The sequence below is a fragment of the Parasteatoda tepidariorum genome, chromosome 2 (genome assembly GCF_043381705.1).
Source record: "Parasteatoda tepidariorum isolate YZ-2023 chromosome 2, CAS_Ptep_4.0, whole genome shotgun sequence".
In the NCBI taxonomy this organism is placed as follows: Eukaryota; Metazoa; Arthropoda; class Arachnida; order Araneae; family Theridiidae; genus Parasteatoda; species Parasteatoda tepidariorum.
In genome coordinates, this window is record NC_092205.1 from 30,051,638 (window position 1) to 30,069,598 (window position 17,961).

General features: G+C 25.7%; 1 protein-coding gene across 3 annotated transcripts in view; it reads left to right on the forward strand.

Moving 5' to 3' along the window:
• Nucleotides 1–17,961, forward strand: part of LOC107454966 (diuretic hormone receptor-like) — a 174,151-nt gene that overhangs the window by 92,428 nt on the left and 63,762 nt on the right. For all 3 annotated transcript variants that reach the window (XM_071177413.1, XM_071177411.1, XM_071177412.1), the window contains exon 2: nt 8,029–9,178. In XM_071177413.1, the coding sequence (XP_071033514.1) occupies nt 9,046–9,178 (133 nt within the window). In that variant the 5' untranslated portion in view covers nt 8,029–9,045. The remainder of the gene's footprint in view (nt 1–8,028; nt 9,179–17,961) is intronic.

A 17,961-nucleotide genomic window follows, 5' to 3' on the forward strand; every position in this document is an offset into this window, starting at 1 on the left:
AAGGAAGGAAAATGAAGTTTAAAATAAAATTAAATACAGCGAATAAAAGATTTATTTTATATTTGTTAGTCACAATGAGTTAAAATATTATGAGTTACAATATTATTATTCATATGAGTTAAAATATTATTTTAGAGAAAATTTAATTAAATTGGATTAAATTAATTGGAACTTATTCAAATTTTTTATTGCAAAAATTTTTAAAAAAAAATTTGTGTAACATATTTAAATGCTAAAAATAATTTCATATAATATAAAACATTCCAATTGAGTATTATTCCAAATTCCAATTATGTTTTAATTCTGTTAAATATAATTATTTTTATACATCACAAGTGTCCCACTAATACCTTGCCGGGAATGCAAACTTAAAAATACTCAAAAAATGTATTTCCTAAGACCCATATAGCATCAGAAAAAAGTGGCAGAAATAAATGTTGTCACATCCAGTGCAAAGGGAAAAAACCTTTATTGGAAACATGCATGCTAAAACTTTTATATGTAAGTGATTTTAATATTGCCAACCATGGCGTAAATGTTGGAGAAGATCAGGCTCCATGGCAGATTGCAACGAACTACAATCACGTACTCGTTGGTATGGTGGGAAAAAGTTTATTAGCACAAAAGCCAAAAATGAATACACTGCATCAATCAATTGGTTTAATTATGTCCTATTGTTTGAAGATATTTTATGCGATTATGACGAAAAAGATTTGCGAGCCAGGATTCGAGATCAAGATAAAAACTGCAAATAATTTCTTTCTCAAATGTTCGAATCGTCTACAATCAGTTAAAACATATTTAGTTATTACGTCGGTCGACTCGATCTAGAGAAAAACTGGCAATTAGAACTCAATACTTTATAACCAAGTAATGATCACCAGAAGGCCTAAATTATAAATCTTTAAATGTAGATCTACGCTGTAATTGTATTTCCAATTTCATAGATTGTCTTTTTATTTCTTTGAGGGAAATTAATATTATGTAACTTTTTTGGTTACCGTTATAAGCCATGGGATCCCATGTAGCCAAAATATTTCTGATCATTTCACTGCTTATTTCGTGAATAATAAAAGCAAATATAAAAATAAGGGTTTGTTTAAGAAACTTTATAGATACTTCGATATCCGCGGTGGATATTTTGAAAATCTTTGTTTGCAAACGTATGCGAATGCTTATACTTATTTTTCAAACATATTTTTTTTTTTACAAAAATATTTTTTTCTTCTAAACAAAGCATTTTATTAAATTTTTGCACTTTATGGAAAACCAGCTGTTTCACGAAAAAAGTTATTTGAAATTTTTAAAATTATTTAGACTTTTTCAGTTATTTAAACTTTATTACTTATTCATCCTCTGCATTCTAACTGAGGAGTTTGTTTGCTAAGAGTGAAAATGATTGAAAGAGTTTGTCTGATGAGAATGAAAGATGGATTTAATTGTTTAAAAAAAATTAGTTGAGTCTAAGCGGCTGGACATTTTAAATATACAATATTATTTCAAGAGTAACTAACTATTTTTATTTTTACTTCGTTTTATTTATTTGTTTATTTAAAAGAAATGGATGAAGTCAAATAAGTGATAAAAAACCTACTCCCGAAATGAAAATTCTAAATAAGCATAAAAAAATTTCTCTTTGGATAAATAGAATACAAAATAGAAAAATACAGTTCGAAATAGTATTTGCATTTGGAAAGATAAAAAATAACATTTGTGTGATCGTTTCTTTTTTATACATACGTATAGTAGGAATACTTACAAAACCATACTTAAATATCAAGTCTGTAAAATTGCACTTCTATTTCCAGTAAATGCAAAACTATATCTTTCAAAGCTTCCCATTTTCCATTTCATAACTTTTTCCTTCAGAATGATTGATGTAAAGTCTATAAAAGAAAATTGATTCGTCAAAAAGATGTTTGTTGTGGAGATAAAAGGAAAGAAAAAAAAACCATTTGCTTTTACTCCTTCCTTAAATTACTCCCAAAATGGCGTTAAAATAGAACAGGAATCTAATTTAAAATTGCCTTCCGAAAAAGGGAAGCTTAATTTTCCGTTTTAGGTTGACGAAGTGAGAAAATATATGGTTTGACGTAAATACAATCAAGAGAAAGAGAAATTGCGAACGTAAACTGATTTACTCTTCTCAACGAAGTAAAGCCAAATGAAAGCATTCAGACTAGAAATCTAAATAGATTCATTTTTCTCTGAAAATTTTTTGGAATTTATGTTGGATTAAAAGCTGGTATTTAATTAAACCTGGTTTCATTTTAAGTTAAAGTTTGCTAAAACAAACTGTTTTTGAATTTCAGTATTTTTGTAAATTACTGTAATTTTTAATTACTAAAATTGTTTGCTAAACATTAGCCATTTTGTTTAATGGTTTTTAAGCATTATTTTAATTTTGTTTTGATAGAAATCGACAATGTACTCTGTTGCAATGTTTTCAAAGCCGATATATTTTGAACTGTATTAAGTACATACTTTCATCATTAATCAATAGTTTCATTTTTTAATCTTTATTTCAAATTTATTATTGACATTAGACTGCAATTATTTTGATTATTCTGCTTATGCCTAATTACGCTGCTTATGCCTAAAAAGCATGAATAAAAGTTTTAAGCCTCTGTTATACTTATTTTGACTTCTTTATACTTAGTTTGTGGCACTTACTACGATTTATACTGTAGAATTTTCAAATTATCTTTATTTTACTCCTTTATGATAGATCCTAGGTAACTATAATTTAGAGAGCAATATCTGAATTGTCTGAAATTCGCTACTGGAATAAATTACGTTTTTGTTTCGAAATGTCCAAAAGAAAAACACTAAATAACTGATCCAAGTAAGTAAAAACATATAACAGAGAAAAAACCAATACTATATTCACAGCTTAAATCAAACTTTTGCTTCCTTTTGTAACCAAATTGTCATTTTTATGAGACAAAACTATTAATTGAAAAATAGTTTATTTGAGACCGAAGTTTTTTTCTATTAAAATTAAAAACTTTTTTATTTTACTGTGCGTTTTCATTTGACACATTTGATAACATAATTAGTTGTATTTGATTCCTTATTCATCTAGTAAATATGATTTACTTCCTATGTTATTTCTTATAACATGATTAGAAGTAGTTTTAACACAAATAATTGTATCGTTTCAATTTCAAGAATTAACAAAATATGGGATTATACTGAACAACACTTATAGAACAGAATACTTATTCAACTAACATTCTACATTATATGTGTAGAATGTTATATATGTAAGTAGAATGATTCGAATCATTCTACTTACGCAAGTCTAATGATTGATTAGTAGAATGATACACCATCTTGTCGCATCCAATGTAATGAAAAATATCCTAAGCAACAATTAGTAACGTAAATCAACAATACAGTGCGATGACGAATTAATGAAATGACAGAAGACGTTGAAGTTTCCTTTTGCAAACTTTTGATATTCAACGAATTTTCTGTTCAAGCTGATGAGTCAACAATGCAAAGTAATGAGGCTTTTCTGTTAGCGTACGTCCGGTTTTTTAAGGAAGAAAAGATTATTCAAGAGATGCTTTTTGCAAGAAACCTGATTGAACATACCAGAGGTGAATCTATTTTTAATACTGTCAAATATTATTTTAAAGTCAAAAACCTTCCTTTTGCGAATATTGCGTCATTGCCATTGATGGAGTTCCTGAAATGGTGGGTCGACATCGTGTGTTCATTCTTTTGAAGGGGGAAGTACCAGATATTTTAGCTGATCTTTGTGTGATTTAAAGACAATATTTTGTTGGAAAAATTCACAGCGACCGTTTGCATTAGTCAGTGCAGTATGTCACATCTGAGGTGAACAAAATTCACAGTAATGCTCTCAACGATTGATTATTCAGACAGTTGTGTAAGAAAAATGATGAAGAATTCAATCACTTGCTGGTACACACTCAGATTTACTGGCTTTCCAATGGCTCCTGTCTCAATATGTTTAGGAATCTTTTCGACCCTGTGCTTGAGTTTCTCGAAGACAGAGATGTAACTCTAAAAGACTGGTTTCTAGAATTTAAGATACACGTTGCATGCATGATGGATTTATTTGCAAAATTTAATGGCATTCATTTAAAACTTCAAGGCGACAAGTTGAATTTGATCACTACAAAATCAGTTATTTCTGCCTTTCTAAAGAAACCCATTTTGTGGAAGCAGAATTTTGGTAGGAATGAGTTCAGTTAATTTTCAATTTTATTGGAGCTTAAAAAGAATGATAAAATTATTTCAGCTGATACACAATAATATTGTCAACATCTCGAGTCTTTGCACATGGACTTTTCTGACAGTTTTAAGGATGTTTGCTTTCTGGAAGTTATCAATGGGTAATGAGCCCCTCTTGCGAATATTGAAAGAGAAGAGGTTCATTTTCAGCCGGAATCGATCGATTTTTCAACTAATTAAACTTTGAAAGCTAGCTTCCAAAATGGTGAGAGTCTCACAGAATTTTGACTTCAAGGTAACATCAGTCGCCACTACCCAAGACTGTGGACTATCATCGAAAAATTTTTAATTACCACCCCTTCCTTCTACCTTGTCTAACTAAGATTAAGTGCCGCGATGGATTTAGTCACAAAAAAGTGAAATCGACTCCACATCGTGCTGCAAGAGGACATACGTCTTCACCTCATTGAATCAAACGTTATGAATCTGGCACTAAACCATCAAGCACAATCATCGCACTTACACAGCTACTTGATTGTTTCGCTGATACTACTTTTTAGTATAAAAAATATCTTTGCGTGTTTTTTAATTATCCAATTTAGAATAAGCATAGGTTTTTTTATTTGTATATATTTTCATTTCCCTATTTATTTTAAATGTAACAAAAAGACTGCGATTACCTTCCGGGAGAAAAGTATCGAATTAACGTACACATTAATTTTTTAAAAAAACCAAATAAATTTAACTTGCAAGAAAATTGCTTAGAAATTTTGCCTCTTATAATTCAGCATCCCATCCATCTCCATGCTCTGAATAACTGGATTTTTGCAAAGGGTGCGTATAATATTTTTTTTTGCTCTTTAAAGGGGCGGCAACGTTAAAAAGGTTGAGAATCAATTATTCAAGTAATCAAAAAATCAGTTAATAGAATGAGAGAAGCAAACCAACTATGAACTTTAACGATACGGAAACCATTAACGCTTATATTACATAAGTGAATTTAAGATTTTGAATTTCGCACTTTACTGGATTACTCTAGTTCATATGCAGAACATCTAGGTAATATACATATTAATGGCTTTCGAACTTTAACGAAATATAAGCTAAATGCATACTAAACATATAAGCAAAATGCATGCTAAATATATAAGCAAACATATAAGCGAAATGCATACTAAAGTTTCAAATAACCAACATAAATTTCATATATTTCTTTATATTTAAAGTCTTTTTATTTGAACTTCTCAAACTAATGTCTTTTTGAAGTATTATCAAATGTTCAATCCACAGTTTCAAAGAATTATCATCAATAATTCAAACATACAATTTTAATATAGTTCATGAAAGTTAAACACGAGCTACAAAGTAAATATTTTTATTTTGTCTTCTTTTTCCCGAGATGTTTTGAAGGTGACATAGGAAGATCTCCTTATCGTTCTGTCTTAAATACAAAAGAACAGACATGTGTTCCTGACAAGTATTGAGATGTCAACGCTTTTCAAATGAAGGAATGTAGATTTCAAAATGTACGCTTGAGAACAGCATAAAAAGTCGATTTCTTTTAAATGAAAAAATGAATTCCCACCTGTATTTTTTACGCATCTAAAATTTATTATATTGGTTCAATTTCAGTAAAAGATGTTTGATAATACATTTTGATAAAGTGGTAATTTGCATTTAAACGATGTAAAGCTTATTAAATCTTCCATGAAAAAATAGTCTTCTTTTATTAATTGCTTGTTATTGGAAACATTGCAATTATATTATTAAATTTAAGCATTATTTTCTTCGACATTTGCAGTTTTGCTTAAAAATTTTTGAAAAAAAGCTATTTAAAATAGAAGATTTTTTTTTGACACATTTTAGAATTATTATTTTATTTTTGTAAACTGACTTTACGAGAGAGTAAAGAACGAAATATAGATTAAATGATCCATAGTAATTAATCAAAAATATTTGTCAAATATTTATTTAATAAACAGAGGAGGTGAAATAAACATTTTGAACTTTTTGACAGTTTGAAATTTTGATTTCTTCTGGAATGATGAATGTAGTAAAAAGTGTTTATTAAATGTTTAAGTGTTTATTATGACATATAACAAAAATGTTTAGAAAATAGTGAGAAACTGTTAATACCGTGTTTTTTTAAAATAACTATTCAAAGTTTTCTGTCTACGATTGCAAGTTAAAGGAGTGAAATTCGCAAAGAATTATCCAATTTAACGCACAAATGGTCTGAAATAACGCTACTGAGACGGATAAATATTTTTTTACGCCTGCAGTTGTATTTCCATCATAAAATGCTTCGTTAGTCAGCATTGCGCAAAAAAGAAAAAAATATAAAAAATATTTAAAAGAAATATTTTTTTTCCCCTATTTATATAGAAAATATGTGTTTTTAATTGTATTTGTGTCAATATAAACACACTTAAATTATTGAAATTGAAGCGAGAAATGTGTGATTTTAATTATATGAATTTAAAAAAGAATGCAGCTAATGCCATAATAAATTTTTTATATTTTACATGAGACTGAAATTTAGTACAATTCTATGTACAGCTGATACACAGAATAAGAGGTTTTCGTAATGCAAAAATGAAATCTATTTCTTAAGGTCCACTGTTTGCTTACGTTTTGGACATTTAAATTTTTTCGAGTAATAAACTTTTTGTCAAATATTCCATGCCAAAACTTCATTTCTTACAAAAATTATTAACTTTAATAAATTCGAAACAACTAGCTTGCTATGATTTATCTTATCTTGATATGGTTTAAAAAAAGAAAGAAAAAACACTTAGTTCTATAAGTCAGCAACTCAAAAATTTGTAAATTTCAGAAAAATAATTAAAACAATAACACAAAATATCGTTGAGCATGTAATAGTAGAAATATTTGAGTTGCATAACATGATTATTTGCAGATACAAAACTACGCGGTACAAGAAAAAAAAACCATACTATCATTCGAAATAGCAAAACAATTCGGAAACTTTAGCTATGCATTGTAGTATACATATGAAATCATACTAAATGTTGTTGCTGTTTCCAATGCCACTTGCCACACGGGCAAACCTAGTGGGTGAAACCGAGCAAATTTAAGGCAGAGTGTGCGTTTCTTATTTTTCAGTAACGCCATCTATGAACAAGAATTCGACTTCTGCCACACCATACGTCGCCCCCGTTTATAGCGCAGACCCATTCATACATCCATTCATTCATCCACAGATCGTAATTTTGTCCTGAATCAGAGACCGATCGATCGCCAATCCAAGACCCCCAGAGGTATTGATTTGTTATGGGTACATGGAGGACATTTGCAACTCGACAGATTTAACGTGCATCAGTCACTTTACTACACGGGAATTTGTTGCAATAACATATTTGTTTAATCATAATTTAACAGCATATTTGTTACAATATTCACAATACACTAAATCCCCTACTTTACCATATTTAGATATTTTTGTATAATAAAAGATATCTATTATAAAAATAGAAACATGTTATTAAATAAATCAAGGTAATAAGACTATTGTAATAAAATTATTTTATTTTTCAAAATAATTCTGATATTAATGACATTTTCAGTAACATTACAGACATCTACAATAAAAAAGAAACTTGTTGTTAAACATTAAATAAATCTAGGTTTTAAAACTAACTGAATATTTTTTTACATAAAAATTATTCAGAATTATTATTTGTATGCTATTTACATAATTATTTTTATAATGCAGTATATATATATATATATATATATATATATATTAAATTTTATAGCTTTTCTGAAATATGTTTTAACTTTGAAAATTTTTTATTTCAGATCATTCAACAGAATTTCTTCAAGGAACCTCCAAGTTTCCATTTTCGACACATTTGTTTCAGAAGCTTTCTTCAAACTTTATCTTTAAGGAAATATCCAAACATTAGAGACATTTCAGTAAAGAAAAAAGTGCACATACAAGTACTACACTAAAATTGAGTGTTGAAGACTTTTCGAACATTGAATATAAAAGGAATATTTCCAAAAAATGACACGAAAAATCTTAAGAATTCTATCATTTTTTTTTATTTTTTAAATCAATAAAAAATCAGTTTGTAAATAAAGTCTAAAAACTGTACTTGAAACTCATTAATGGTCTATAAAACTTTTCAATTCGGAGTTATAAATAAAAAAGATCTGAATTTGTATGTTACCTGAATTATTTATAAGCATAGAGGAACTATAATTGAGAATTTTCCTTGTAATTATCACTAATACTACATTTACTACAGAAAGTGATATAATTTTTCAAAGTAACTAATCCTATAAATGTATGTTTAAGCGAATAATATTACAGCTCATACATGATTCTATATCATTTTGAAGTGAAAATATTTTTATGGAACATACATGATGATGGAATAAACGTTTGGAATTATTTTCGCTTCTATTGGCATTGAAAATAATTTACTAGGAAATAATGCTAGGAAAATAGACATGTGACTTTATTGAAAAGATCTCATTTATCAAATTTTTTTTTGCGAATTGTATCAATTATATTCATTTTCTGATGTAATGTTTAGTTAGTAACTAATCCAAGAACTGTGTCTAGAAAATAGTTGAGTGTAGTTAAAGCGTACTAAAGCATGTTAATATGTGTGCATATAATAGCGAAATTATTTGCTGCTTAAAGACGTTTGAAAAAGAAGTTTTCGCAGAAAGAAATCAATACGTGGTGGAAGATCTGAAATCTTATATTAAGTTTAAAACTTAGTTCATTAAAATTGAAACTTGTGCAATTTTCTGAGTTTCACAGCGATTGTTTTGAGTGTCGTTATAGAAGATTAAGGAATCAATATGTTACAAGAAACTGATAATGTGAAAAATGATGGAAATGTAACGAATTTTGCTAACAATTATGAAGACATTTCAATGCAAGAAGCTGACTGCTATTTGAATTTTCTCTCCGATCCCTATCCACATGATAAAAGTAAGTACATTTTATAAATGTTCATATGTAATAACAAACGTTTTAAGTTTTAAAATTAATTTAGATTCTTGCAAAATATGTACATTTATTTAACTAAGAATTAACTTCTTAATTTAAGAGAAAAAATTTATGATATGACTTAAATTTACTTTAAATTTATTTAACGCTATGTAAATCTATTTAATACTTTTACTCAACAAAAAATTCATATTAAACATTTTTTCACATTTTAATGAAATAATATATACTATATATATTTCAATAAAAAATAAATATATATATAAAAATTTTTTATATATTCTATTTTATTTTTATGTTTAATTTTTTATATTTTTACTGATTATTTTTTCATATATTATTATAAATGAGCATTAAACAAATTATCAGTAGTTAGCCTTCTATTTCTATTGAGAATTATCATTATTACCAGTGATTAAGCTAGCATTTTAAATTTTAAAAAGTTAGAAAAGCATTTAGATTTAGTTTAAGTTAACCAAAAGTTATGTAAACTTATCTTACATTTTTACAGTACAAGAATTTTATAACAGATATTTTTTGTACTAAATTGGTGACGAATGAGTCTGAAAAAATAATCAATGTCAGCTTATTCCGGTTTAGAGTTTTCATATTAGTAGTGGTAAAGCTAACGTTTTTAATTAACTACTTAATTTTCAAGAAAATAAATACTAAATTTAAAAAAAGAAATTAAACAAAATAACTTAAATTCAGCTTAAATTATTCTGAAGTTTGTAAATTTATTTTAAATTTTTAGGAAACAAGAAATTTTTTATGCGTTACTAGTCAGCAATGAATATGAAAAAAAAACGATGTTAGAATTCTATTCCTGTTTGGCATTTTCATTGTTACCAGGGACAAAGCTAAACTTTTAAATTAGTTTCATCTTTTAAGGAAATTACTCAACAAAATATTCACGCAAACTTTTTTCTAGAGACAAAAAATATACTGTATTCACACACTATATAAATTATATAGTATATTCACTATAATATACTATATTCACCATACACAATGCTTAAATGTTGCCTGCCAGTATAGTTACGTGAGAGTTTTATTGTAGATAAATATTCTATTTAATTTTAATTTATTTTTTAAGAATATACTCATATTTAAACAAGTTTAAATGCTATTTATTTTAATAATATTTTGAATTACTTTTTTCTCATGGGCTCTAAGGAGAGTAAAATTCTGGTAATGTTACCGTATAGTATGGTAAAAGCATTTCGGGTAAAAAAGAAGAAAAAAAACATAATTTCAACTATTTCTAAAACTATTCATTTGATAATTTTTTTCCCGTTCATATCACAATAATTTACTAGAAATTCTGATTTTCAAAATTTATTAGCACGCATATGAACAATTTGTATTTATGAAAACAAATACATAACTGAAATTCCCATTGAATTTCTGAAATCTGAAATTTCTATTGAAATTTTAAATTTCTTTGCAATAAACACTTATCTGACTTTCTTGAAAATTGAACTCTATCTGAACGATTTTGCTCAAATTATGTATTCTGCTGTATAAAATTACATTATTTAAAATGATGATAGAAATTTTATAACTTACAATTCAAAATTTTTTCATCATTCTTAAAAAAAGCAATAAAAAGTAATAAAAAATAATAAATATTTACTAAAAGTTGTTTTCTGCATGGTATTATCTTCGAATGAACAAATTTTATAATTATATGCAAAAATATTTCAATTTACTTAAAGAGTTCTCGAGGTAAAGCGAAATACACAAAAAATAAAATTAACATTAAGGGGTCCAAACTTGAGTATAATTATTTCCGTTGGTATGGCGTGTTCCCCTGACCAAACTATTTGGACCATATTTCCCGGATTGAGCTACTCCCTATATTCAAAACTGCCACAAACACTCGCCAATTCGTTATCGATTGTTAACAATCACAAACGAAATAAAAAAGCGCCAACATTGGAGTTTTCGAAAGTAAAATTATTTAGCGTATAATGTAAAAGGAGTGATTTTGATACTAACTTTTTGCTTTTTCAATGTTTAAGTCTTTTATACACCCTTTAAATTATATATGAAAGCTCGAATTGGTGTTGACTTGAAAAAAAAATGATTCTTCTCCCAACTTTTGGGGTTGTTGAGCATAAAATTTGTAAGGATATTTTGCAGTGTATGAACGTAATATTATTCTTTTCATCTTAATAATTTTGATTTAATTGTTTTCAATAATAATTTTCAATAATAATAATTTTCATTTCAAAATTTTTGTTACTTTTAATATTTTTTTCATTTAATTTTGTTTCTTTATCAACATATATTATTTAAAATTTTCAAATATTCATTACATAGTTTGTAATTAAAAATAAATTAATGAGGACGAATTTTTTATAATTCCGGCGCTTTTTAAATATACTAATAATGTGTTTGTTTTTAGATTTTTTTTGAGGAAAACTTCAAAAATACAAATTATTACTCCTCATAAAATATTTAGTGTTAACACCAAGGATTTATCAATACTATTTAAAAATTAAATGCTTTTTTAATCTATAAACGTGTTAATTTTCTTAAGGAACACGCAATTTTTTCCTTTTAAACTAGAAAGTTTTGATGGAGAAATAGATTTTTTTTCTATTATTAAAAAAATACCATTACTTTAATGTCCCCCAGCTCATGAACGCAATGAAAATATAATAAAATTTCCAGCTACTGTTTTTTTCTCACGTTCAGCTCATTTATCTAAAAGCATTAGAGGCGCTGAATCCTTTAAAAGCTTCATGGAAAGTCATTTCATCGAGCAAAGACTACCTAAGATTTTTTTTATTTATTTATTCTAACCAAATGATGATAGACTTTAAAAAAATAATTTGAAAATTAGAGCCAAGTAATAAAAAAAGCAAGTCTCAAAAAGAAAAAAAACTGAACTAGTTTCGTAAAGCTTTTGATGATTAATACCATGCATTGCGATTAAATTTCAAATTTTTAAATTTTATTAGATAAAAAGAAATTTTTGCATTAAAAGAAAGAAATATTCATATTAAAATATTAAAGTTGTTTTATAAGGCATTAGTATTTTCTCAGATTTAGACCTAATAATGCATTAAAAAAACAGGGTCTTTTCTGGAGTACCATTCTCAACACTGTGAAGTTTTACGTATCAAATTATGGTAAAAAGTGCCAGTATTCAGGGCATTTATAATTTTTACTGTAAAATCAATCTTACCAATGCATGTTACAAAAATCTGATATTCCGTAATTTTCACAATAATAATTACAGTAAAATCATTAAATGACTCTAACTAATTTTATAATTTATATATTACTGAATGAATTGCGGTATAATATTTTATAAAAGAAAGTGGATTTAGGGTTAAAATGAATTTTACGGATCATGTCGGTACTTCATATCATAATTTGATCCGTAATTTTTTACATGGTGGTAACGTCTAGTGAGAAAAATTAATAAACGAAACACATTGTATAACTTGCATAACTTTTTTTTTAATTATCGGATCTTCGCATTTTAGAACTCAATCTAAATAGTTCAAAGGAATGATCTCAAATATGCAAATTAATCTGCTCAGATGATGGTATTTTAAGTTGCGAAATCACACATGAAAACGTACTTTCTCTGAATGAGCATAACTTTTTTCAATGGATTCGGATTTTTGACCCCGTAAAATATAGGATGTAGCCCCCGCAATCCGAGAAATATGGTGATAATAATTTGGTTTGAGACCGGTTTTAAGTTTGAACCCCTTAATGTTAATTTTGCTTTTTGTGTATTCCACCAGAATCAAGAACTTTTTAAGCAAATAGAAAAATCTTTTCACGCAATTATAAAACTCGTTTATCCAAAGATAATTCCTGTAAAATATAACTTATAGCAAATATTTATTACTTTTTATTATTTTATTTAATAACAGTAGTAAAAGGTTCGAATTGTTAAGTATAAATTTTTTGCATCATTTTAAAAAATGCAATTTTAAATAGAAAAATATAAAATTTGAAGGAAATCGACTGAATAATTACTAAGAAATCGAGTTTAAGGAATACGACTTCGTCAAAATTTGATTTCTCAGGAACTATTCTACCGATTTCGCTCAAATTTTGTATTTTACCATTTGAAATCGCATTTTTAGATCACTCCCTTGACAATTAAAAAATATATATATGTCACATTTTGTTTTAAAATTAAAATACTTGTATGACTTTATTTTCATCCTATTATTGCCCAGAATTATACAATAAATAGCTGCAATTGGTTAGAACCTATTTAAAATTTTAAACAAAATTCATTTTATCAAGCTCTAAAATGGTTATATATTTCCTAAGACTCATATTTCCAGTTGGAAACATTTTATCATGCCATATGAGATGAAAAGGTTAAATGCTAACAGCTGTTTTCAATTTATAATAATTCCTTTCGTCTTTAAATAAAAATGTATTTTGCAAAAATATTTCTACTGTCTGCTAAATTCAAATATTTCTTTTCTATGACTTCTGAAATTAAATATCTTACCTGCGTCAAGCAGATGGTATCTTTCAATAAAGTAGACTGACACCTGAATAGGAGAAAATTACAGTTCCAGTTTTCCGTTCTAGATACTATCAATTTTAAGTAACTTAAATAGTACTGTAAAGTGTAATGTTGTCAATGAAGTATTCGATATTTCATTCTTCTGAGAAAAATCCAAAAAGGCTGCTTTTTATTTAAAGTGATCAAAAAGTACATTATTTTCTATCTTTTATATTTATTTGCATCATATGCAATGATTTATGTATTAATTATACAAAGCGATATTTTATTTAATTATTATTGTGCATTTACTTAGATGTTATTATATTTTCGTAATTTTGTAACTCTTATTACTTGTTATTTTGAAATAATTAATAATGACTCTTATTTAGATAGTCGCGTGCCTAAATGTTTTATCTAAATCGAAAGTGTTTAGGCACGCAAACAATAAGCTAAATATATCAAACATAAATATCACGTTGAAAAGATAAATATTTTTCTGTTTGAACTTTAGTATTGAGTAATACCTATAAAATAAATATTCGAGTGAATTAGAAAAGCTTATTTTAATTTTACAATTTGTAAAACAAATATATATCGCGCAGTTTAGTTTCTTTTTATTGCGTTAATAAAAACATTTCTATAGTGTGTAAATAAAATTCTATAAAGGCAAAAAAATAGTAATATTTAAGCTTAGATGTCTTATTTTTTAATCTATAATAACGCTTGTACCTTAATAGTTTATTATTTAAGAGTATAATTGCGTGTGTGCTACTATATTTAGTAGCATATTATACGTTGAGTAAAATATTTACTACAAAACAATTTTTATATATATATATATATATATATATATATATATATATATATATATATATATATATATATATATATATATATATATATATATATATATATATATATATATATATATATATATATATATATATATATATATATATATATATATATATATATATATATATATATATATATATATATATATATATATATATATATATATATATATATATATATATATATATATATATATATATATATATATATATATATATATATATATATATATATATATATATATATATATATATATATATATATATATATATATATATATATATATATATATATATATATATATATATATATATATATATATATATATATATATATATATATATATATATATATATATATATATATATATATATATATATATATATATATATATATATATATATATATATATATATATATATATATATATATATATATATATATATATATATATATATATATATATATATATATATATATATATATATATATATATATATATATATATATATATATATATATATATATATATATATATATATATATATANAGCTTATTTAAAATACTCTTATTTCCATAATGTTTATTAAAATAAATCTAGACTTAAAAAAATTGTCTTATTCCAATGGTCTTAGTTTCTAACTAATACACAGTATATATGTAATAATTATAATGGTCAGACCTTATATTTTCTCTCAAAAAAATTGCAAAAAAAGTTCAAATGATAAATAGTATACATAAAACCTTTCCTGAAATCAAATGTTGTTTTCAAAGTTAACTATAGCTACAAATAACAAAAACTATTGTTTTTTTTTTATTTAGCTCTAAACTTTTACGATGTTTTTAACAAGCAGATATTTTTGAATAGTTCCCTTTGAATTGAAAGCCAATATTTTTAATGGTCTCTATAATCATAAAAAGGCATTTACAAAGTTCTATTACTTTCTATAATTTTTTAGTTCTCAATATTGGAAATTGCAAACATTATTAAGATGTAGAAAATGCTGTGCAGAAACCTTTACTAGAAAACGGGCTAAATGTCTATATTTTAAAAATTGATTGTTAATTTATAAATTGATTGGTAATAAATTTCAGTCATATAAATGAATTTAACAAGTTTAGTTGTTATAGTTTTGATTTTAAATATCAATATATTTGTTTATTTTATTTTATATTATACAACATTTTTTCAAAAAAGTGGTATTAATTAATGAAATATGCAATATAGTTCAAATAGAATTAATTAGAAATATAATATAATAAACATTAGATTCAAATCAAATGAGAATGCCCCTTTTTATCATTTAACAAAAAGGTCATTTTCCAATAAATAATCTTTTTCATGTCCCAAGTATACATTTCTATTTTTAAATTTGAAATTTTTTAATTTAAAAAAATTGTTTTTCACTTTTTCCCCTTAATTATTGACTATTTGACAATTAATTTAAAAACTATTATTTATCTTTCGAACCGAAATTTTCTATCTTTCTTCCTTTCATAAACCCGAGTTTAACTTTAGGTCAACAGTGCGAAAGAATAAATTATAAAAAAAAAATAATTAAAAAACAGATTTTCTGTAGTCAGATATAATTCTTACCATTTATATTTAGTTTTTTTTAATATAAAGTCTCAAAGTCCAATAACAATGTTCAACTGTTATTATATTATGTAGATTAATTGTTACATATATTTAGCAAGTAGCGTGTATACTACTATAATTATCCAATTCCAATTCATAGGTATGTAAGACACGTTAACTCGTTACTATGTCGGAGTACCTTATCATAGATGAAAGTTGACATTGTCGATAACATTCACCCCGCATTGGTGACCTGTGAAAGCTCTCTAAACGCGCCTACATCGGCAAACACACCCCCTTTCATTTAAATACTCCCACTTCGATAGAAGGTTCACATTGAACAGTTGACTTGATATTTGTGACTCCTACATTGTCCTCATGCTGTTGCTACTCAGTCTTGTTCACACACATCGTATGACTGTATACATTCGACTACTAATGGTAACACAGGGGTGATCATAACCATGAGCTTAATACAGGTTTCATGATCAGATGATATTAATACAGTTCTTCCGACTTCTCACAAAACAGCAATGAACGAACTAGTGTTATCCTTTCATCGAATTCTATCATAGATAAATTATGTTGGGGGAGTCCTGTAGAGTGTCTCCCACTACAATTATTCAATTTCAATTCATTAGTATGTAAGACATGTTGGCTCGTTTCTATGTCGGGGAGTCTTTTCCTAGATGAAGGTTGACATTGTCAATATTGCATTCACTCCACAGACAATTAAAATTGATTCGTATTTTCAGTGTTTCTTATTGTAATGCATATCATATACTTATAAATTCAAGTATAATTGATTAATTTAAAATTCGAGTTAAATACTCATTTCATTATGACTTATATATTTACAAAATAAAATGTATTAAAAAATGTAAATATATTTGCGCATTTTATGTGCAAAATTACTTTTTTAAATTTATTTTTTGAGGAAAAAAATGATGAATGCGTAGCAACTACTGAGGTAGGTGAGCAGAGCCTGGAAGTCAATAAAAAAAAACAGTTAGAAATTACAACAAGTCACATTAAATTTCAGCAACCATGTTAAAATCGAGAGTGCAAGGATTTTCCGAAATCTTATTACTTATTTTCAAATTTAGTGTACTAGTCATAATGTAGATTATAAATATGCTTATAATGTTATCAATTTGAAATACGCTATAGATGTAATTTTTAAAACTGTATAAAAACAAAGAATTCAAATAAAACATGTTTCTTACGGTTTTTATAACTTGGAATGAATTAATTTGCTTAAATATTGAGAAACATATGTTTCTTATAATGTCATTACTCGCAATTTTTTATTTAAAAATCAAAACTAATCTGTTTAGACTTTGTTATCCTAAAAGGCTTGTTTATGAGAGAATGACAAATATCAATAAAGGATGAATATTGCTTTTCTTAAAACTTGTTACTTTAAGTTACTTTACTAGAAGTAACTTTTTCTTTGTCAGCGTTTCAATGTAAACAATTTGTTCACCCAACGATACTATTTGAATAATATTTAAGGAAAACTATAAAGAAAGTATATTTGAATTGCATAGATTTAGAGTCTTCTCTTCTGTACTATGTAAAATGTTTCTTTCAATGCATAAAAATTCTTACAGATTTGTGTTTCAGAATGTAATATTCCATGCATAAAATAAGTATTCGGGTTTTTATCTCAACTTAGACTTAAGCATTTCATTTAAACACATATGATTTGTACTGAAAATTAAATTCTAAACTTAGATTATACATTTAAAGTAGCAATATATTAAGTTAAATAAATATGCATATTATGTAAGTTATATATTTAGTTACATATGTAGGTTTAAATTAGATAGCAGT